Source organism: Sorex fumeus, unplaced genomic scaffold (genome assembly GCF_029834395.1).
Source record: "Sorex fumeus unplaced genomic scaffold, SorFum_2.1 ptg000061l, whole genome shotgun sequence".
Lineage (NCBI taxonomy): Eukaryota > Metazoa > Chordata > Mammalia > Eulipotyphla > Soricidae > Sorex > Sorex fumeus.
This window is the reverse complement of record NW_026606118.1, coordinates 43,507,617-43,532,308: the sequence shown is the minus strand read 5'-3', so window position 1 is coordinate 43,532,308 and position 24,692 is coordinate 43,507,617. Positions and strand designations below refer to the sequence as shown.

Sequence of the window (24,692 nt, the reverse complement as noted above, 5' to 3'; positions counted from 1 at the left end):
TCTTTATAGAATTATTAAAATGCTACATATACATATTGACTCACATTGAAGAACCTAGTTTAAATATGTAGAATTCCTGTTAATCTCATGAATACTAGTTAGTCCTAACTGTCCACAATACAATATTTGATACATAAATAAAACTAATCCTAAGATTATAGGGAACCAGGTAGAATTAGCCACTATTAAAAAAATAGGGTTTCACATAAGGCTATTGAATGGACTCACTCCATAAACTCTAGTCTTGATTCTGCTTATCTAAATAGATTTTGCTTTTTTGGAAAGAATGAAGCATTACAGTGTAATAAAAATGCATAATATCGTAAAAACTCACCTATTCAGCACTGATTGGTAGACTGAAAAGATCAATTAAAGCAAGGCAATTTTTAAAAATGAGGCACATATGCTTTTAAATGCAAAATATACACAGAATTTTTCTTTTCCTAGATGTTTTCGGTGGTTCAAGTGATAAAATGGGCCTTGGCAAGAATACATCTGACTCCACAGTGTGAACTATGGTGGAAGCAGTTGTTAGCTACTATAAAGAAGGGAATTCTTCTTGTTTTAGGCACATTTTGTAATGTGGGCATGTTTTAAGGAGTGAATGAAAAACATCAATTAACATGGCAAATTAACTGGATGTCATAAGAGTTCCTATGTGACCATCATCAATGATAAACATTATAAGATATTAAACTATTTTATCCAATTACCTCAGAACATGGGTCTTTAGAAACTAGTGAATTGAATAATAAAATAATATTCTAACATCCTAGAAATTCTCAGTGTTTTATCCTTTTCATATTGTTTTCAAGGACAAATTCCTCTTTTATGTTTGATTGTCTTCCTGTCATACCACTCCGTGTTCAGAGCTCTGCCTTGTTTTCTTGCCAGGTATTGGAGATAGTTCCTACAGTTTTCACAGGTAATGGAACCCTGTCACCAAGCCCTAGCTCCATGCGTGAGTCAAGGATAACTCCTGTCAAACTTGTCCAACATTATGTGCCTCTGAATTTGGATCCTGGTTCTAGTTCTCTTCTGCTTTGTGACCTTGGACGCTGTTAATATAACTTGGCCTCCACTTCCTTTTATAAACAAGAACTTGCTTACAGGTGTCTGGCACAAGTAGGCAACGAAATGCTTGTCTTCTTGATGTAAATAACATTTGGCCTAAGCTGGTTACTTTCCATCATATTCTTGATTCAGAGCTCTGAAAAATTAGAAGAATGTTGAATCTCCTAGAGTTGACAACCTGCTTGCAAGGATCTCTTATTTATTTTTTGGTTTGGTTTTTGGGTCACACTGGCAGTACACAGGGCTCACTACCAGTGATAGGACAGTGGGTAGGGCATTTGCTATGCATGTGGCTGACCTGGGTTCGATCCCTGGCAACCCACATCATCCTTGAGTCTGCAAGGAGTCATTCCAGACTGCAGAGCCAGGAGTAATCCCTAAGCACTGCCAGGTATAGCCCCAAAACAAAACACAAGCAAATATAAAAGCTCGGGCCACACAGATACAAGGAATGTACTCTATTGCTGAGTCACATCCTGGGCCCTGACAAGTACTTTTATATTAAAAAAGTAGAAAATTGTAAAGCTTTGAAGAAAAATGTGTATATTTGATTGCTTATTCTAGTTCCCTAGAGTCTGAATAATATTTTTTGCTTCAATTAGGAGTAAATTTGCATTTAACTTTTGGCATTGATTATATCCTGCCTAGTAGTAAGTAGTATGTATCTTGATTTCCTCTACCAGGCCTTACACTTTCTAATGCCAAAAATCACATCAGTTCTTTCAGAGCTTACAACACCTATATTCAATAACTAAGATAACATATTTGAAGTGTTTAATAGTCAGAAGAAATATTAAAGTGCTATTGCTTAGGAAAATTATCATAAAATTTTCTTGTATAATCTCAGATCCTTTGTGACTTCCTTGAAAATGCTCAGGATTAAAGCTTCATTAGAATAATCATTACAGTACATTTTTAGGGTTTGGCCTAACTTCTTGTTCCCTTATTTTACATTTATTTTATTAGCTATTGGATTATTATATGAAACTTTTTATTCTGGAGTAAATTTGGGCATGGTGGTAGATTTCAGGGACATTATGACATTAGTATTATATCAGGCTGAGCTGCTATAGTAGAGTTCATGATACAAAGGATCCAAAACACATAGTGGGTCAAACATGATCTTAAAAACATGTTTATAATTGACTGGCAGGTTTGATCCCAGTGCCTTCAACTTAAGGTGTCCCTAGTTAAAATATGAACACTAGTCCCTCTTTATTTGAAGTTTCACTTTCTGTGGTTTCAGTTACCTATGATCAACTGCAGTACGATAAAAACACAGTAAGATATTTTGAGTCAAAGTCTACACTCACATAACTTAAAATTATAGTATAACTGTTTTATCAATTGACTTATATTTAATATAATTACAATTTAATTACAATCTAAGTGTTACCAAGACCACATGATGCTAATTTATAGGCTGAATTTTACTAGGTTATTTATATATAGAAAAAAATCAAGCACATATGGTTTTCAGTACAATCAGTTTCAGGAATCCATTGGGGAGATCTTGAAATATATTCTCTGATGATAAAGTGAAAGATGGGTGGTATGTATCATCACAGAATACTTACTAACAAATAAGACTTTATATAGATCAGACTTCACAAATGTTTTACTAAGGGACAGTGAAGCAACTGGCTAAAATCAGCGCTCCTCTAGATACCTGCATAGCTCTGCCACTTCTTTCAGGTCTCTACTCAATTGTCTGCTTCTCAATAAAGCTTTCCCTGTTCTCATATCTAAAACAAAAACCCTCTTTTTGTGACACTATTTCCTTATTCTGCTTAATCATTTTCTCCTTAGAGTGAATACACATATAATTGATCTTGCTTATTGTCTCCCTCTCCCACAGAAATGTAAACTTTGTAAGGGTAGGTGATGGACTCCATTCTACTCAACTGCTAAATTCCAAACTCCTGAAGACAGTAGTAGAGATTCAATAAATACTTGTGGAGCAAGTGATTTAATAAATACTATCAGTTATTAGAATTTATAGTTGCCAGTAACTTATAGTTGCCACAATATCAGATTCTGTCTGCACCTAACCTCTTCTTCAACAAGTCCTATCTATCAACCTGATGTCTTTTATAAACCTTTTGTTGCCATTTCATTAGTGATTCATATTTGTTCCATGGATTAATGTAGAGATTATTAAACGGTCTCCTTCCTCACTGTATTCCAATTCTAATCCATCTTCCCATTGTTATGGGAAGTATGAAATTATTTTTATACTCTATCAGAGTCTTTGTTAAAAATTGTTATCAAACAAAGAACAATTCAAAATGTCTTAGTTTGGCACACGAAACCCTTCATATTATTGCAGTCTTAACTACTATAGTTCCACACAGTCCAGATCTACTGCTTTCTACCCCATTGAGGAAATCCTTATTTGTCTAGTTGATAATAAAGCACTGTGATATAAGCAAATGAGCAACTTTTTTTCTCCTCACAGAAGTTAAATGACATTTCTAAGAACTTTTTGTCTCAGGGTTGATGACAATATTGATAGTTTTATATTTTATACTTATTTTTATATTTGCATGTTCCAAAACAATTCTCTAAGACAGATTTATTTACATGATGGAGTCAGATGATTTACCATGACGCATTCTCATAATGTTTGTCTTTCATCTTTCCATCGATTACAAACTTTCTATGGCTTACCATAATTCTGGTCACATAATAAGTGCAATTAATATTAGTTGAATTACTGCATTGTTAATATTAATTGGATTCCTGCATTGTTAGAGAAAAGTGTTCCACCGTAGTTTCAATTTTCAGTCTAGACATGTTCAGTTTTAGAACTGATACTAAACCGCTTGTTGACCAGATATAACTCCCTCTGAATAGTAATCCATAACAGTATTACCCCCTTCCCATGGCTATATTGGGGTAAAAAGTTAATTTTAAATATACCATATATGATTGGAATACATTATTAGCTTCACACATATTTCTTAATGTCATTCCTTTATGTTTTATGTTTTTGCTTTCAGTCTCTCAATATCAATGAGTACTGAGGTCTCAAAAAAATAAACCAGAGAGCGGAGAAAATGATAAGATAGTGGAAACAAACAGAAAAAAAAACCCCAAACTGTGTTAGGTCATATATGAAGAACACTAGGTTTATCTGATTATTTTGTTCAGATGGCACATTCAGATACCAAGAGCCAAGTTACTGGCACATAATTATTTTTAAACTGTGTTATTCTCCTTAATTGGTTTACAATAATTTAAAGAGGCTCTGGCTGGCTCCTACAAAAGAATCAAATTCATCAGTTCTTAACTAGGTTAGAATAGCTCCAACTCAACAATTTGGGTTATTATTTAAACCAGAGTCATCATTCTACCAGAGGGTTTCATATAATTTATTCATATCTTTTTAAAATGGAACCAATGCATTTAGGCAAGAGCTCTTTAAAGACAGCAGTAAAGATCAAATTTTCTCCGACATACTTCTGACCAGTGCCCTCCCTGAAAAATCTTCCCTAATCTCCTAGACTGCAGAAGCATAGGGTTTTAGCACACACTAATCTGACTAGTTTTCCCTCTAGCATTGCAAGAACTCATAATTTCTTCAGTGGAGTCTGATGAAATAGTTGGCTTGCATTTAGGAGCTGTGTTTTAGGGGAAAAAGCCTGTACATAGCAGAATCTTTTGAGACACTTTTGAGAATCACAGGCACTGAAGAAGGCAAGATTTTCTCATCTCTTGCTTACTTTAATTCCTAAACTCAGTGAGGGGAACAGTGGCAGTCTCTGGCAGGGCTTTTTTGTTGTTGTGGAATACAAGCGATTTAAATGAACTCCTACAAATATTGGTGTCCCATTTATAGTTTCCTCCAGTAGATTGCAGACCTTAGACATTCTTTTAAAAACTAAGGGTAAATGGATTTTTAAAATTACTTTCAGTACTAGTATGTTGGGCTGGAGCGATAGCACAGCTTGCCTTGCACTTGGTCGACCTGGGTTCGATTCCTCCGCCCCTCACAGAGAGAGCTCGGCAAGCTACTGAGAGTATCTCGCCTGCACGGCAAAGCCTGGCCAGCTCCTCGTGACGTATTTGATATGCCAAAAACAGTAACAAGTCTCACAATTTGATGTGAGACGTTACTGGTGCCTGCTCGAGCAAATCGATGAACAATGGCAGGACAGTGCTACAGTGCTACTAGTATGTTATTCTTTAAGAGCTATAAAGTTCTTAATATTTAAAATTCATCTGACGAGTTAAAAGTTTTTATTTTTGTGTGTAGTAAGAGGATTAATTCAGAGCCTCAGACTATGAAGCATGCACCCCACTACTGAGTTACATCCCTAGACCCCTTAAGAGCTTTAGAAAAAAATTTAATGACCATCGCCCATCCCAGTTATACAGCATCACTTTCCTTTGTGGTTGTGACTTTGGTACATTTATTCTAATATTCAGGTTAAATGGGCGATGCGGATGTGCATTTCCTGGCCCAGAACACTGCCCTAAGCCATTACAACCAACAGCTTAATTGTCAACCAGTCACTAAGAATACACTTGGCCTATTTCACAATTTTGTCTAGGGACCACTACTCAATGCTTCCCAGTTTCTGCCTGCCTCTTGATTTGCTGGCTGTCCTGATTTCTTTCCAGTTCTGCCCCAGGGCTTTGCCTTCCAGCTCTTCTGGGTTTCTGAACTAGAAACCTGACCTTTGATCTCATGTGCCATCAAAAGCTTGGGTTCTGCTTAAATGCTCTGGGCTGGCTCACTGGACTTGGCTCTCCTCAACTTTGTATTTAATTCTGGCTCTACGGTCGACCTCCACTTCTGACCCTACTATCAACAAACCCTACTATCAACAACCTGCCTACTGCAGAGTTAGGGAAGAGCGAGTCATGGTGGTTCCACTGGAACTTCAAATAACTCCAACAGATGACGCCATTATTAATGCCAATTTCAAAAAGGCCTGAAAAAATCCTGGGCCTGGAACAAAATCTGCTGTTTAGGCCCGTGTTACCCTTTTGGATCTAATACCATTCTTCAAGTATCTGGTGCCAGTTGACCTTTACTTTTTCCTAGGAAGCCACTTGGCAATGCTGTACTAATTTTATTCCTTCACTGTGTTTTTAACGTTTATAACTTTTTTCACCACCTGCAACTTCTATCTTTATCTATAAACCCCAATCCTACCAATACTTTAGTAGTGTTCCACAAACCTGAGCTCTTGACTTTAGAGGCTACATTTCTGGACAGGCAGAGGGTCTGCACTGCAGCTTTTAAATCAGTATACAGGAAACTAAGAGTCACTCTGAATTACGTTACAAATTTTCACTTTGAAAAAAATTTTAATTAAAAAAATTGTACAGTCATGAAGATGAAAATAATTATTTTCAAGTATCAAAGCGCTCTGGGATCTCAGCTTGCGAAAAACTGCTTAACTGACTTTAAAAAAATGTTTTCATCACCTGAAGACGATTTTTCTCTGAATTATTTAACATCTAATCACTTTCTACCTTGCAGTGGATAATGTGTGTCCACAATACTTTTCTAGAAAAACCATAAGCTCTTTGAAGGGAGGGAAAGCAAATTAAAAAGCAAAACCCCCACAGTACCTAACCTACAGTAGGTCCTCAGCAAACACTGCAAGCAAAACAGATTCCATCTTATTTCATAGCACAAGTGTCAAGAGAGATAATGAAAAAAAAACCTCACTTTTATGTAACACAATCACAGAACAGCACATTTAATGAAATAACCCTAAATCCACAAAATTCAAAAGTTGCTTAAAAATTTAAGAAAAGTCCAATCTCTGATCCTCAAGATTTGTAAAAAAAAAAAAAAAGTCCCACAAAGCACGAATATTTTTGTGCTTTTAGCAACAAAGATTTAAATGATCAACAGAAAAATAAAGAACTCTGGGGACTGAAGGGGGTCAACACTGCCAGGCCAGGAGTTCCCGTACATACAAGCTTGTCTCCAAAGGGCTTAAAGTCGACCTGTAACGCAGACGTCTGGCTTTTCCAGCACCTATTTATTGATTGATTTATTCACTAGGAAACGGTCCTATTTGAACATTCGGAAAAAGCTACGTTACCAGGGGCCTTGGGCAGGGGCTTGTTTGAAGCGAGTTTGCAAAGAGTGTGCGGCGGTGGCATGGGGGAGGGGGGGGCGCGGTGCTGGCGCAAACAGGGGGCAGGCCAGCCTAGATTATGGGGGAGCCCATTCTGTCGGCCTGGCAAACTGACGTGTCTCTCGTCGGCCACGAGAGAGAAGAGGGGGTTCCGGTCTGCACCAGGGCACCGGGATGTGTGTGTGTGTGTGTGGGGGAAGACTCGTTCTCTTTCTTGGTGGTTCTTTTCACCTGGGGACTGATATTAAAAAAAAAAAAGGGGGGGCCACGAACTGCTTGCTTGCCTTCGCGGCTGGCGGTGCCTCCCTCATGCCCTTTTAGGGCAGAGCTGGGGAAAGTGTGTGTGTGTGTGTGTGGGGGGGGGGGGGGTTGCTCCCTCCGGGGAAGGGGGCGGGGGAGGTCGGCCAAGCCGAGAGGGCTTCGGGTCCAGCCCTCGTTTCAGGTCGAGGCGAGGCGAGCCACCAGCCGGGCTGGTCCCCGAGTCGCCGCTCCCCGGTGTGAGTGGCGCGGAGATTAGTCCCGGGTCATAAACAACCTCTCGCTTCCCCTCCCCCGCCCGGGTCCGCCCGCGTGGGGCCGGCCCGGCGAAGCCCCGGGCACCTCCTCCGGCGAGCGCGGCCCTGCGCCGAGCGAGAGGGAAGGAGCGAGAGAGCGAGCAAGCGAGCGAGCGACCCGCGGCCAGGCCCTCGCGCTAGCCCCGGGCTCGCCTCGGCCTCTCCTCGCTCGCCCACCGGCCAGGGGCACGCCACAGCGCCCTCGGAAGGGGAGCCGGGGTCCAGCTCCCACTTCCCTTCCCCCGACCCCTATCACCTCCAAGGAGCCAAGGAGAGGCCGGCGGCCTGGCGCGCAGACTCACAGCCGCCGCCGTCGCCCGGCGCGCGTCGACGCGGCCCCCCCGCCCCGCAGGCCTTCCGCGAGCCGGCCCCGCCCCTTCCCGGAGCCCGCCTCCGCGCCGGCCGCCCGCCCGGCCCTCCCGCTCGCCCCGCGCGCTCGCGCTCGCGCTCGCGCGCCCCCGCCGGCCCCGCCTCCGCGCGTGCTCCCTCCCGGGGCCCGGAGCCGCTCGACCGGCTGCCCCCGCCCGGGCGCTGTTTGAATATGCTAATGCCAGGCGGCGGGCGAGCCAATGGCGCGGCGGGGCGGCGCGTCACGTGGCGGGAGGACGTGTCGGGGGGCGGCGCTCCCGCAGCCCCTGCCCGAGTTAAAACCGGAGTGTGCGAGAGAAAAGCGCTTCAGTAGCGAGAGGGGCTGGGAAAGTGGTGACACCGCCGGGGTGCGGAGGGAGTCCCTGAAACTTCTCCCAACAGCCCCAGGGCCCATCTCCCCTCAGCCCACTCCCCTCTTCGCCAGCTCCCAGGCCCCCACTCCCTGCACCGGGGGTGGGGTGGGGAGCCGGGCCCGTCTCCCGCGGGGACACACACAGGGACCGGGAGCGGGGACGGGACCCCCGAGGCGGGGGGGACGGACCGACCGACAGACGGCCGGGCGCCCGCCTCAGCGGGCCGGCCGGCAGGAGGAGGAGGCGGAGGCGGGGGTACGACGGGGAGGACCGGGTCTGGGGAGTTTCCTCTCAACTATCGGGGGAGCAACTCCCCGCCGCCGCCGGAGGGAAGACCAGACGGTGTTTTCCTCTCGGGGGCCGCGCTCCCCCGCCCCGCGTAGCGGCGGTCGCCGCCGCCGCCGCCGCCGGCGCCTCCGCCGCTACCGTCTCCTCTTTTTCTCCACCACCGCGGGCCCCGGTGTCCCCGGCCAGCACTATGCCCATCTTACTGTTCCTGATAGACACGTCTGCCTCTATGAACCAGCGCAGCCATCTGGGCACCACCTACCTGGACACGGCCAAAGGCGCGGTAGAGACCTTCATGAAGGTACCGACTGACCGAGCCCGGGCGGCGACCCCGGCCCGGCGGCCCGCGGGCGGCGGGGGCGGCCTGGGGAGGAGATGGGGGGGTGGGGGAGGGAGCGAGGGCGGCCGGGGTGGGGGGGCGCGGCGGAGGTGTCGGGGACCTGACTGCGGGAGCTGCGGGGCTGGGGACCCCCTCCCCCACCGCGCGGGCGGGCGCTGCCTGCCGGCCGGGCTCGGGCCCCGGCCTGGGGCGGGCGTGGAGGACCGATCGGGGTGGGGGTGGGGGTGCTGGTGGGGGGGGGGGCGGCGTGTGCGGCACTGGGGCGGTGGGGGTGGCGGGTGGTGGTTGCGGCGGGGCCGCCGCGTAACCTCGCGCCCGTGTGCTCCCCTCCCGCTCTCCCGCAGCTCCGTGCCCGGGACCCGGCGAGCCGCGGCGACAGGTATATGCTGGTGACTTTCGAAGAGCCGCCCTATGCCATCAAGGTAACCGCCCGCGCCCTCCCGGCGGCCCGGCCCTGCGCCCGGCCTCGCGCGCCCTCCCCGCTCCCCACCCCCCCCTCCCCGTTCCCCCTTCATTATGCTCCCCTCCCCCACCCGCCCGCCCGCCCGGCGCCCGGCGCCGCGCGCGCGGCTCCCCCGCCGCCCCCGCCCTCGCCCCCGCCGCCGAGCGGCCCGGCGCGGCGCGCGGCCGCGGGGCCATCTCCGTCCCCCTCCCCGGCCCGACCCGGCGGCGGCGGCGGCGCGGCGGCGCGGCGAGCAACATGGCCGACATTTCCCCTCGGCGGCGTGAGCGGCAGCAATGAACTGTGGGGGATATTTATTCAACTTCGCCCGAGTGACAGCGGGGGCCCCCACCGCCCGCGCCGAGCCCCGGCTTGCATTAAAGAGGGGGACGGGGGGCCGCCCCGGCTCCCTGGGGGCCCTGGCCGGGTGCAGGGTTGGGGCTTTGGGAGCAAGGGGGGGGAGGGCTGCGGGCTCTGGGTCCCCGAGGCCTCCTGCCAGGGCCGCGGACCTGGCCGGCCAGCGCCACATGAACTTCAGAAGTCGCCCTCACTTTCTGCTTGCACCCCCGGGCCCTGGCATCAACCCCCGTGATCGCTTTGGGTTTAGGGTTGTGTTTTTTTTTTTTTTTTTCCCCACCCAAGAGACCCAGTGCAGTGGCCCTCCCCAGTGCTCAGGCTGTTCTCGGGGTAGAGCCAAGCAAGTTTGCCCAGCAAGTGATCTGGTGTGACCACGTTCTTCAACCCCTGCTGTAGAGAGAAGCAGCTGCTTGGTGAAAGAGCAATGTTTCATCGGCTGCCCTTCATGCAACGCTATGAAATTTTGATGAAAAAAAAAGTTTTCATTTTGTTTTTTTCCCCCCCAGGCTGGATGGAAAGAAAATCATGCAACGTTTATGAATGAATTGAAAAACCTTCAGGCTGAAGGACTTACGACTCTTGGCCAATCCCTAAGGACAGCTTTTGATTTATTAAATTTAAATAGATTAGTAACTGGCATAGACAACTATGGGCAGGTAGGTTGAATATTAAGGTGGAAAACAAACCTGATTTTTCTTTTGTGGAAAAAACACAGTCCAGTCCAAACAAATATAAGTACAAAACATTTCAGATTAAAATACCGTACGCACACAATACAAAAGTGAAATTGACCATACCGTGTATGGTTTATAGCTTTTTTTTTTCCCCCCTTAAAATGGTTTGTATTCAGAATCAGTCATTTATGTACTGTAAGGATGACATGAATTTGATTTTTCCCTTTAAGTTTCCTTGAAGTTTAGGACATACAGGTAGAAAAGTACCCTGTTTCACCACACATAATTTCTCTGGTAGTTCACCCACAGGGAGTTGTCCAACTATTGCAGTGACAGACACTAGTTGATTAGGGTTTTCATTTTGATATTAGTGAAAATTTTAGAGAAATTGTTGCATTGGTTTGATTCAGCCATAATGTGTAAATGACATAGGTAACATTTTTTATTGGAGTGCAGGCACTGGCTGAGTACATTAAGATTTCTGAGCTTTTGAAACAAGTAGGCAACTATGTAGACAGAATTCTGAAGTCATTCTTGAACTGTTAGATTCAGTTTTAGATTTCTTCCCATTTTAGAATTCCAAACCCTTGGAAAAGAATCTGTTTGAAATATAAAAAAAAAAAACCTGTCCTGAATCAGTTCCATGATTACACTTGCTTTTATTGTATTTGCATATGAGATAATAGCTTAAGCCCCATAATATTTCATTATAGAGCAATGTAAGATGATCTATTCCCCCCCCTTTTTTTTTCTTTTTTTTTTTTTTGGATCACACCTGGCAATGCACAGGGGTTACTCCCGGCTCATGCACTCAGGAATTACTTCTGGTAGTGCTGGGGGGGACCATAAGGGATGCTGGGAATCGAACCCAGGGTTGGCTATGTACAAGGAAAACACCCGCTGTGCTATCACTCCAGCCCCAATTTCCCCTATTTTATGGGAGACTGATGGCTTAGAAAATAAAACCTACTGAAGAAAGTATAGTGTATAACAAAAAGAACATCAAATCCAAGGAATTATTAATTTGTAGTGCAGAGTGCTATTATACAACGATGCATTTAAGGTATACCATTTTGTTTTTAGTTCAAAAATTTTCCAAAAGATGTTTTCATAAATTTTTCAGATTTTAGGAAACTTCTTCCTGTGCAACTTATGTATGCTTTATAGCAGTTGAAATTCAGGGGCAAGAGTGATAGTGTGCTGGCCTTGCACAAGGCTAACACAGTTATATCCCTGGCACCCTCTGTAGTTCACAGAGCCCAGCCATCATTTCCAGGAGTGATCCCTGAGTAGAGAGGCAAGCTTAAGTCCTGAGCACCACTGTTGTGTCCCAAGAACAAAACAAAAAGAATTGGAATTCAGTTCTTTTTAAAAATTTTGTTTAAAGATGGCTGTTCACATAAGCTTTGGAAATGGTCAAATTTAGTCCTATAGAATTTAAAGTATAAGTTGCAATTCAGCCACTTTGTTTCTTAAGTTGCAGTTTCAAGTCACTTTGTTTCTATTTTTACCAAATTGCACTTCCATTTAAGTAAGTGTATTTTCTTACCACATTACTCTTATGTTTCCCCTCAGTACTGCTTTGTTTTGCAGTTTAGTAATTTAGGCAGATTTGCCATGAACTTACTCAGTTTCTGTAAAACTGGATTTCTTTTTCTTATTTATTTGTATGTGCAGTGCTGTACAGTCTTCTGTTGCTGAAGGTTTCATCCATACTTTGAGTTAAAGGACATATTTGAATGAAACTTGCCAATACCTAGTTATCCCTACTTGGCAGGTTTTCAGTGTATAGTAGAGCTTGTTTTCTCAATCACATTTCATAATAGGAAAGGTGTTTAGATACATTTACCTTCTACCATCTGTTCAAAATAATTTTAGATGGCTGGAAATAATCGTATAGGGGCTAAAAGCACATGCTGTGTGCACTGTTGACATGGTTTAGGAGCCTGATTCTATCCCTAGCAGTGCGTCCCTTGAGCACCACCAGAAGTGATCCCTGAACACAGCCAGGAATAAGCCCTGAGCACTGCTCCATGTGCCCCTAACTTCCCCCCACCCCCATGAAGAATTATATATAGTCTTGGGGTACTTTTGTCCAAAAAACTGATTGTTGTGGTTAGACAAGACATTTGTAATATAAATGTGTGTTTTCCTTTTCCAAGTTTCCCTTTTCCACCAGAGAACACAAGTTTTTATGTGTAAAACTTAGAAAAGTTTTGATATTAAAGGCGTTCCTGTTGTATTACTATTTTGGCAAAGAGAAAAATCTGGGGATATAAATGCTGTGTATGTTAGGATATATTCAACAGGAGGAGGGGCATGATGCTTCTCAGTTACTTTGATGAACGAGCATGGATGCAAGGAATAGTAATGCGCAGATTCTGAATTGACATCAAAATGGAAAGTAGCACTAGGATAATGTAGGAAGCTACTGTTTGCAAATGAAAGTGATTGTTTAGTTAGAAGACAACTTTGCAGAAGATATTTTCATAATGACTTGCATTTTTTTTCATTTGAGTATTACATATTTTTTATTTATAGATAGGATCGATTATCAGGAATTTTGGAGGTTTTAAGTATTATTAAATACAGTTCACTTTTTTTTTATAAGAATACTTTGTATCTGCCCATTTTCTTTGGGCTACCTTTATTCTGTAACTTTAGTTTTTTACATAAATAACAAATTTCTTTCCATGCTTTAGATTAGACTGTGGAGTCCACATACTAAACACTTATACATAACTCAGCTGAAGGAAATGTGAAAAGATGAGCTAGATGAAAGAATGCATATCAAGCATTTAAAATCATATTTCAATTTTTCTAAACTAAATATGGGTTTGTATCTGTGTATGTATAATATAAATACACACCTCCCATACTTTCCTCTTGTACTGCACTTGTGATTTTCTAGAACCAAATCCAAGGGTGATTAATACTTAAATAAAACATCTTTGAAATAATTGCTAGGTTACCAATAGACTATATGCATCAGTAGGCTAGAGTAGATGATAAGAATGATTTCTGTTGAATGATTTCCTAAGCGTTGTGAGATCCCACTAGAAAATTCTGTGCATTAGAAGTTCTTATTTAATAACAATACTTTAATAGTCAATTATCATTTACTTATATTTCTGCAATCATGGAACTTCTGGTCAGTAAATCTTAATTATAGGAACATCTTATTAGTTGCTTATTGCAGCCAATTTTTTCTTTGAGGGACGGCACACCCTGTAGTGCTCAGGACTTCTGGCTCTACACTCGGGGATCATTCCTGGTGGGTGGACTCAGAGGATCCTATGGGGTGCCAGGGATTGAATCTTAAGTCGGCAGTGTGCAAGGCAAGCCCTCTCTATCTACTGTAGTATTGCTCTGGCTGGCCCCTGTAACCAAATTTGATGTATATTTTTTTTCACATGTGGTTGTCAGAATTCCAGACAATTGTGACATTTAGAAAGCCACTGAAAATGAATGTGTCTTAAAGTTTAGGATGTATACAATTTTCTAGGTTTAACTAAAGTTTCATATGAGGACTAATTTCATTTTTTATTGTCAGCATTGTTATTTGAAAGTTAGTTTTCAGTTAGTTTAGCTGCCAAATATTATTCTGGCCTGAAATTCATTTTTCTCACTGAATTGGCTTTACATACGAACTATCCAGTATGTTAGTTTTAACTATACATTTGTGTTAGATTGAGCCTGACCTTATTGAAAACGATACTTGACCACCAATATCTAAAAGGATACGTGTGTATAAGTTTTAAAGGATTTTCACTGGTGTTTGCTGCATTGAAAAATTGTGATTTTTCTAAGATGCATATTGAATGAACCTTGGGGGAAAACAGTTTAAACCAATTTTATTCCTCAGCATAAAGTGCTCTTTGTAAATTTAACAGATAATTTAGGTAGTATTCTTTTTTGTTGTTGTTTGTTTTGGGGCTATATCCAACAGTGATGCTCTGGTTACTCCTTGCTCTGCTCTCAGGAATTACTCCTGGTGGCTGTGGGTTTCTATATGGTATGCCAGGGATCAAACCTGTGTCCAAGGCAAACACCCTAACCTCTGTACTATTGCTTCTGCCCTATAGGTAGTATTCTACAATTAACTGTTTTTTCTTTAATCTCTTCCCTCTCAGCAGTTTATACATGAAGTACTCAAATAGTATAAAATAGAAGCATGTCTATTTCATATTGAAGGTGAAGTAATGAAAACTTAGAAATTTGGTTCTCAGTTTGACTTTTTATTTCTCTTGGACTTTCAATAGACATATTAACAATAATTGCTATTAATCGATCTACACATATTTTTAAGAGAAAGTAGACACTTGAATAACACACAGCCTGTTCGCAGTATGAGCAATGAATGCAGTAATAAATTTTGTATATTTTTAAGTTCTTGAGCTTTTCCCTGGATTTTAAATGATGATGAAAAACCCCAACTAAGTTGACTAATAATTTTTCAGTGTATAGTTCAGTGTTGATAAGTATATTCACATTGTTAATGCAACCTCCAGAACTTTGCATCTTACAAGACAAACTTCCTATTAAATAGTTCTTCTCATTTTCTCTTTTCTTTCTTCCTCTTCATTGGTCTACTTTACATCTCTGAACTTGACTTTTCTAGTCAGATTTGACTTCTCCAGATATAAATAATATAATACTCGTCTTTTGTAACTGACATTTCTCTCAACATAGTGTCTCTGAGATTCATGTTCAGCATGTGACAAGACATTCTTTTTAAAGCTGAATACTGTTTTGTTGCATATAAACACATTTTGCTTATCTGTTCACCTGTGGGTAGCTTCTTCAGACCACAATTTGCTTATCCGTTGACGTGTTTTTTTTTTTTTTGCTTACCCACAAAAACAAAAATTTTAGTTTTTGTTCTCATAGCCATTAATATTGTTTCTATGAGCATGGAACACAAATACATTAAAATATCCTTTCAAGTCTTTTGATATTCAGAAGTGGAATCGCCGGGTCATAATGGTAGTTTTATTTTTAAACTTTTGAGCAGCGGCCATATATTTTTCCATGGTAGTCGAGCCACCATAATTTTCACTAATGGTGCATAAGTGAATTGGTAATTGGTAATTTATCCACATTCTAGCTGGCACTTTACTTTGTTCTTCTGCTATAAGCTTTCCTGATGTGTGTGAGGTGATGTTTCACTGGTTTATTTGCATTTTACCTAACTCATTTATGCTAAGCATCTGTTCACATGCTGGTTTGTCATTTTTATATTGACTTTGGAATAATTTTGGTTTTTCATTCATTCGTAATTTTGTGTGTGTGCGCGCGCCAGTCACTAAACCCAGGGTCTCACACTTCTGAGGGGCCGCACTTTAAAAATGTTTTTAGGAATCAGTAGTCAAAATACTTAATAATTTAATCAGACATGTGATTTGTAAATATTTTCCACTTGCTACACCTTTATACTTTATTGAAAATGGGTTCCGATACATTTTAATTTTTAGGGGGTCCAGTTTATCTATTTTCTTTTGTATTTCTGGCATCATAGTTAAAAAATCATTGTTGACTCCACTGACAGTGAAGCTTTCCCCCTACATTTTCTTTTCGGAATTTTAGTTTTTGTTCTTAACATTAAGTCTTTATTCCATGTAAGTCACTTTCTTGTCATATTAAGATACATCTATCTTCATTTTAAAAATCTTTCTGTGAAGATAAAAAGTAGAAAATGTTTGAAAGCACTGTCCTCCTATTTTGATTTGTTCGAGTGGGCCCAGTAATGTCTCCATTGTGAGATTTATTGTTACGTGTTTGGCATATTGAATACGTCACGGATAACTTGCCAGGCTTTGCCGTGTGTGGGAGATACTCTCGGTAGCTTGCCGGGCTCCAAGAGGGCTGGAACAATCAAACCTAAAAAGCAGCCTAAAAAGTTAGAAAAAAGATTTTTTTTTTCAGAGGGGCCACATCCAGAGATTTTTAAGTCCTGTGGTGCTCAGGGTAATCAGGAGCATGTGGTACTGGAAACTGGGGGTCATGCCTGTTCTAAACATGTATTCTATATGAATATATGGAATATATGAGCTGTATATTCCAACCCCAAGCGCCATTCTTTTGTGTGTATCTCCCACCCCCAAACTTCATTTTTTTTTCTTTTTTGGGTCACACCCAGCGATGCACAGGGGTTACTTCTGGTTCTGCACTCAGGAATTACCCCTGGTGGTGCTCAGGCAACCATATGGGATCCTGGGAATCAAGCCCCGATCAGCTGTGTGCAAGGCAAACGTCCTACCTGCTGTGCTATTGCTCCAGCCCCCAAACTTCATTCTTTTGTGTTTCTTTACACTATTTTTTGAGGACTATCATTTCCCTAATGGAAAGACTTGCCTGAGAAAACCCTGAACTTTGTTTTGGTTTTTGGGCTATACCTGGTGATGCTCAAGGATTACTCCTGGCTCTCTGCACTCAGTAATTACTACTGTAGGTACTTGGGGGTATGGGTTGCTGGGGATTGAACCTGGGTAGGCCCCGTGCAAGGCAAGCACCCTACCTCTGCTTGTACTATTGTTCCGGCCCCACAAGTCCCTGAACTGATTATTTTCAGTAATTGTTGAAATTTAAATTTAATGAAAGTTCCTTGACATTCAGCTTATGTAATGGCGGGCAGTGACATTATCACACTTAATTTTGCTTCGTATCGAAGCAACTTCATTAAGTTGCTGTTAACGAAGCCTTTGTTTCCTTGCAGAATCAATGAGAAGTTGAAATGGGATGGTATATTTAGATGTAGCTTTAAAATTATGACATGTTCTATAGATATGTTGTAGTTTCTCCCATATTATTTGCTCTCAGATTTCTGTTTTTGCTTTTACTTTTTTAGACTTTAGGCACTGTGATTTACAGTATTGTTAAAGGTAGGGTTTCATGTATAAAACAGTCTCGTAACACACATTTCCCTCCACCATTATATTAGTGTTTCTGTCCTCTCTACTCCATGAATTCTACTAAAGATCAGTTCTTAGTTTCTGTTGCCTTTGGGCATTTGTTATTGTCTTAGCTTTTTAAAAAATATATACCACATGTATTAGGGATATCATTCTGTTATCTGTCCTAACTTCACTCAGCATGATACGTGAGCCCAGATTGCCTGCTTTCATTTTATAGTTGAGTAGTAGTATTCCATTGTATATGCGTTCCATAGTTGATTCAATAATTGTTCACTTTTCATTTTTTAAACTTGAAATTATGATGACAAAGAACTACTACTGATAGTTAAAAGCTATCTTTAGTATGTGCTTTGAAATCTATTTAGCATTTGAGTATATTTTTCCTTGAACTTTGCTTCCTAGGGAAGCCAGTGTGAAAAGTAAATACTGTAACTTGACCAGAGTTGTCCTTATGACATTTGGAAAGCCTGGGATGAAATACAGATTTTTAATTTTTTTTGAAAGGTTTAAATGTTAACTAAATATACACAGTTCATGGTCATTCTTTGCAGAAATAGAAGTTAGAAAAGGAACCCTCATGTGACGACGAAGTACTTGGTTTAGGATTCTTTAAGTAAGGGAGCTCCCCCTCTTGCGTTTCGATTGAGCTTTAACAGGAAAGGACCTTCGGTATATTCCTTGGGTAAATCGAGGAGAAAGTTTTTAATAAGAGTTCTTTGAGCTCAAAGGTGCAAAAAAATGAGTGATTTATTTTCTTTTGAGCATCAGTTTTATTTGGATTTTGAGCCACACCCAGCAGTGCTTGGGAGTTGGTTAGGGAGTTAGTCTTGGAGGTCCTTGGAGGATCCTGCAGTGGCAGGGACTGAGCATAGGGCACTCTTATACAAAACTTGTGCTCTGACCTTTGAGCTACCTCCTTAGGCCCTGAATATTACTTTGAAAAGTAAAGGTGGTAGTTTAAAGGAAAAAAATTCAAGGTCCCGGTTCTGTTTTCTTTGAAATCACTAGTTCAAGTTTTTGGTAATAATTTTATGTAATCTATTCAGAATTCAAAGTGAATTAAAATTTTGTGACCCATTGCATGAAAATATCTTAAGCATATCATTGCATTCTTAATTAGAAATTATTGAACAGAATCTTGGACTGGAGCAATAGCACAGCGGTAGGGCGTTTGCCTTGCGCGCACCCAGCCCGGTCGAGCCGGGTTCGATTCCTCCGCCCCTCTTGGAGAGCCCGGCAAGCTACCGAGAGTATCTCACCTGCGTGGCAAAGCCTGACAAACTACCCGTGCCAAACACAGTAACAGCAAGTCTCAAAATAGAGACGTTACTGGGCCGCTCAAGAAAATCGATGAACAACGGGAGGACAGGGACAGGGAACAGAATCTTAAGTATACAAAATGTGAAAGTAGTATATATTCTACTTTTTAATATTTGTTTTTCACCATACCTGACACTGCTCAGGGCTTACTTCTGACTCTGTGCTTCTGGTGGCACTTGGGGGCAGGGGGACCATGTGGGTTGTGGGTTTTTGAACCCAGGTCAGCCATATGCAAGGCAAGTTCCCTATTATCTGTTCTATGTCTTCAGCTCTTAACATTATTCCTGTTCAAAAAGTATTTGATTTCATCTTTATGTCAGAGAATGTCAGTATTTATGTATTAAACTGTAGAGCAGGAAATTTAAAACGTTAAGAACAAACCTGATTTGAATGGAAGAATTTAATATTTAAGCATTTACTTCATACAATGAAAATATTTCGAATTAAGGTCACTTGTGGACAGAATTAGTTAAGGGACTAATTGTGTTATGGGTTTGATTGATAGTCTGTAACTTGAAGATTTTCTTCAATATCGATTGATAGTCTGTAACTTGAAGATTTTCTTCAATATCTAAGATTTCTATTAGAACATAATAGTCCTGTACTCATTCATATTTCATATGTATATACGAAGTCTTGATTGACACACTTCCCCTCTGTTGATCAACATTCACATGCAATAGCTCTGTTCCATTTTAATGAGTAATTTACTTAGCTAAACTTAATTTTTGTTTATTCTTATTAATCTATTTAAGTATGATTACCAGACCTCCCCAACAATACTAAATTTGTTTTGATTTTAATTTAGTCGGTTTCTCTCCTCTTCTACTCTGTTTTTATTTTGTAGTTCCTAGGTATGACGCTTACTAAGATTTTTCTATGTACTCTTAAAAAAGAATTGACCTTTTTGCATCAACTGACAGAACATTAGACTGTCGACTCTCTGTAATTGTTTTATTATGATTTTTTTTTGTGGGGTTTTAGAATTGAAAGTGAAGGTAGAAGTTTACTCATTTATAAAATTAGCCACAGAAAAGTTAAAATGCATAATTTCCACATTTATAAAATATTTCAAAAGACTAGAAAAAAAGATTGCAGTTATTAGCAATTTACATATTATATAAGATTATTTAAGAACATATGTTATTTGTTGAAAGGTATAACCAATGAATCTTACATCTCTTGGGCGGAGGTGTTTGTAGTTCTCTAGGGGAATATGCTCATTGTTTTAATTACTTGCTAAAATCCAGACCTTTTATTTTGTCAGTGTTTTACATTTAGCCTTTATTGTGACAGTTAAAATACTGTTTTTTACGTACAATTGAATTTCCTTCTCTCATGTTTGGATAAAATAAGAATATGAATGTGTAATATAGGGTCATATGCATCATTTATTTGAAGGTGTAGATGCTGTATGTTTAATGGCATTTTTGATTTTATAGTTAATTTATTGTTTTTGATGTAGCTAATATCAAGCTATAAACTTCATCTGTTAATTAGTTAACTTTTTTAATGATGTATACTAGCCAGTATTTGTGGTATTATTACAAATTTTTGTGTGGACAGTTTTATAATCAGCTATCATGGTTTTTTTTTCCCCATGTCATAATTTGAAAAATCTCTAAGCATTGTATTTGAATACTCAGAAAAATTTGATTTGCTCATGAATGAATGCCCATTCTAACCACTAGTTGGTAGCAAGTTCTGTAACCTTTGAGCCACAGTTTCTATGTTAATGTATAATGGAATTAAAAGATCTGTCTTATAGGAATTTGGAGAAGATAAAGTGATAACACATGACATAATTTGTTAATAATTTTTGTTTTATTTTGGTGGGTTACACCCGGTGGTGCTCAGGGCTTACTCCCGACTGTGAGCTCAGGGTTTACTCCTGACTCTGAGCTCAGAGATCTCTCCTAGTGGGCTTTGGTGACCATATGTGGTTCTAGGGATTTCACCCAGGTCTTCTGTGTGAAGGCAAGCTCCATACCTGCTGCAGTATTGCTCCAGCCCCAAATTTGTTAGAATTTTTGTGAAAAAATTTTAAATTATAAAAGCTGATATGGGGAGAGTTTTTAATTCTTTTTCAGAACAAGCTGTATGGTCATAATGGAAAGAACTGCTACATTAGAACTGGCTGTGCCTGAGTGCCATTTATTATGTTGTTTTGTCAAATACCTTAACCTTTCAAATTTTGTGTCCACAAAATGGTGATAATAGCAGTCTTGAAATTTTTTGTAAGATTTGAAATATTTTTTAGTAATCTAACACAATGATTTTCAGACACCATTTCACAGACCGGTACTGGTTTATAGGTGTAGAAAGGTTGAAAACCTAGTCTCTTACCTTAGTTAGATCTGCTGATCTGTGGACTGGCATGCAGGACAGGTTTTGTTCTGAAGGTGTAAGAAGTTTGAAGAATGCTGGTCTACAAGTGTCTGCCTGGCACAATGGTATAGTAACTTAAATGATGCTGATCACAGTCTTACTACAATTATTTTGGGGAACTCAACAGGATGAAAGCTTTATATTCTGATATCTTTGGCAATAGCAATAGAAGTTGTTCCATAACCAACATCCATACATCATGAGAAGCAAGGATTTTCTATTCGTTAGTTCTAGTTAAAGTAGAATTTCTTGACATAGGGAACAGTAATGGCTTTTTACTTTGAATGGGAAGCACTATAGATTGTTCAGAAAATACTTTGCCCTAAAAATCTTTTCTTGAAAAATCTTAATTTTTTATTCAAAAATAGTTTAGTAACTGTGAGAACAAAGATTTTATTTATTTATTTTTTTTGCTTTTTTGGGTCACACCCGGTGATGCTCAGGGGTTACTCCTGGCTCATGCACTCAGGAATTACTCCTGGCGGTGCTCGGGGGACCATATGGGATGCTGGGAATTGAACCTGTGTTGGCCATATTGGCTGTGTGCATAGCAAACGCCCTACCGCTGTGCTATCGCTCCATCCCCGAGAACAAAGATTTTTAAAAACTGTTTTCATTTCTGATTTTGACTTTTAATGCAGTGGATTTTAAGCTTTTAAAAAAATTCAGATCCAAGTTCAGTTCTGGGACTTTGTAACTAATGGCTGATACAGGTATGGAAAGGAGGGAGGGTCAAAATGTAAATGTATGATTTTTACTGTTACAGATGTATGTGGGGGGAAAAACACGTATCAGCCTGGGGAGGATTTTTTTCCATGATGATAAGATTGATAAGGAAAAAGGCCTCCCCCCCCTTTTTAAATCTTCTATAGCAATGTTGGGGGTCACCAGGTATATCTAAAGTGCTTGGGAGGTCAAGCAGACCTGGGATTCAAGCTGAGGGCCCGTGCATGTCAGACGTGTGCCCCAGTCCTTTGAACTGTCAACTTGACCCCAAGATCCCCTTTTGAGGGCATATGTGATTTAAAATGATTATTAATATTGTGAGTGATTATAGCACATAAAATTATTTTAATGTAGGAATTAAGAGGCTTAATTGTATCCATATATTAGTTTAGTGATCTTATAAAAATTCAGTCTCTGTGTACTTTTATTTTTTTTAATTTATTTTGCTTTTTGGGTCACACCCGGCAATGCTCAGGGGTTACTCCTGGTTCTGCACTCAGGAATTACTCCTGGCGGTGCTCAGGGGACCATATGGGATGCTGGGAATCGAACCCGGGTCAGCCACGTGCAAGGCAAACGCCCTACCCGCTGTACTATCACTCCAGCCCCTCTGTGAACTTTTAAAAACATCTCTGCCTTTAAAAAGCATGCCATTTGAATGAGCATTTTCTGTTTTTGTTCAGGTAAGCTGGAAACAAACTTAGGGTGAAAGTCATTGGAGGAATAGTATCTAAAATAAAAGTGAAAGTAGTTCCATATATATGGGGGAAGGGTAATTCAATCTCTTCCGTAATGCTTAATACAGCAGTATCTGATTGATGCTGTTGCTGTATTAAGGAAAAAATTTTCCATAGTATTAAAGCTGGTAACTTTGTAAGATCATTATCTAGTATCAACAGAATTCTGGTTGTTTTGGAATTAAAAATCTGGACACATTTAAATAATCACTGTAAAAATTTTAAGTAAGTGCTTATAATCACATGCATTGAAGGTGATGGTCTTTGAAAGGTTAGGCTGCTAACCACAGTGAGTGATGTTACAAAGGGCTTTTTCCACAAAATAATGAACAGGGCATAGTGATATTGTTGTCAGGAATAAACAAAACAATGTATTATCAGTTGTAATGAATGTATTGTCATAGTTCTTAATTATTTATGTACTTAGTCTGTCAGCTGATAACTAATATACAACTTAAATTTTTTGTTTTAATTTTTTTGTCCCAGTTCCTTAAAACCAAGATATTTCATTCAGAAAATTTGGCCTAAATTAGGTAGTAGTAAGAAAATAGAGGTCTATTTTATATTTAAATTTTATTGTTACCTCCAAATGAGTAATATGTAATCCCAAATATGGCTATATTAAACGTAATATAGCCCCTCCTCTCACTTCCCCCCTCTTCTCCCTTTCTCTCTCTCCTCCCTTTCTCCCTATCCCTCTCTCTGTTTCTCTCCCCCTTTCCCCTTCTGCTCCTCTCTCAGTTGGTCCCTTGAGGGACCATAGGGAATCCCGGATTGGCTTCATGCAAGGCAAACACCTTATTCTCTGTATTATTGCACCAGCCCCTTGAATGTAATTCTTAATGTAAAAGAGTTACCTTGGTCATGTTCTTAATGCTTCCATTTTAGTGAACTCTAGTGAACTTTTCAATTGTTCCATTTAGTGTACAGTCTAAAACATAAAACAGTCCGTACAGTAATCCATTTGAAACTTTTTTCATGTAGTTCATTTTTAAAGTTAAACTTTGATGGATTTATGTATATAGTAAAGGAGACTTAAAACACTTCTTTAAAAAAAATAAAAACTATAGGGTCACAGGGGCGAGATCAGTGATAGTACAGCGGGTCGGGCATTTGCCTTGCATTTGGCCAATCCAGGATCAATCCCAGCATCCCCTGTGGTTCCCCAAACACTGCCTTGAGCATTGCTTGGTGTGGCCCCAAAACCATAAAAGATTCACCCCAAAACAAAAAACCAGCAGGGTTAGAATATTACGTGGTTAATTTTTGTTTTTTGAACATTAGAATGAATTAGAATCTGGGAACTGAAGAGATCGTATGGGGGCAGGGTTGCATTTGGTTGAGCATGAATTTGAATTCCAGCATCACATGTGGCCCTTCCTGGTGCAACCATGTATGGACCAACCCTCGCCACCTACAAAAATAGATATAGCAAGAATGGACATTAGAAACTATTCAAAACACATAGATCTACAGTGGATTTGGAGAAATTTATTCCATCCTAAAATTTTTTTAAGTTGGATTACCACCATTTATTTCCTAGAAAATAAAAAATAATCTGTTATTTCTAATTGACTCTCAGTAATAGCATATTGGAAACAGTAGACTGTCAGTTTTTCCAAGTGCTTAAGAAGTTTTTATTACAGTTGGTATTGTTTGCTTTATTGATATGCAACACTTGTTTGACGTGCTCTTTATTTTCAGTTGTAGTCTTGATACTTAGGTGGAATGCTGTAGTCAAAATTTTATGCTTTTTGTAAATTTGTGTTAATTCTTTTGAGATGAATTTTTAGAAGACTGTAACCATAGGTTAAATATACGATTTAACCAGACTTCTTCAAAGGTACTATTTCTCAGTTTGACGGTGTCAGTAATCTAAGGTGGAGATGACTAATCTTGATAGACTCAGGAAATTTGCATCATTTACTGCAGACAAATTAATTTTTATACTATTGCTATTTTTCCTCTCTTTGAAAATACATTTTTAACTTCACTTAATTTATTTTAACTTTTCCTATGTTTCCTAACCTGTTGCACAATTTACCCGAATGA

At 40.6% G+C, this 24,692-nt stretch overlaps 1 protein-coding gene across 3 annotated transcripts in view; it reads left to right on the top strand.

The window, feature by feature from the left end:
- Positions 1-8,894: 8,894 nt before the first annotated feature.
- INTS6 (integrator complex subunit 6) overlaps positions 8,895-24,692 on the top strand; it is a 93,831-nt gene continuing 78,033 nt past the window's right edge. For 2 of the 3 annotated variants that reach the window (XM_056126089.1, XM_056126088.1), the window contains exons 1-3: positions 8,895-9,043; positions 9,427-9,504; positions 10,388-10,537. In XM_056126089.1, the coding sequence (XP_055982064.1) occupies positions 8,933-9,043; positions 9,427-9,504; positions 10,388-10,537 (339 nt within the window). In that variant the 5' untranslated portion in view covers positions 8,895-8,932. Of the gene's footprint in view, positions 9,044-9,426; positions 9,505-10,387; positions 10,538-24,692 lie in introns of those variants that run through there. The other variant, XM_056126091.1, reaches the window with a different exon arrangement.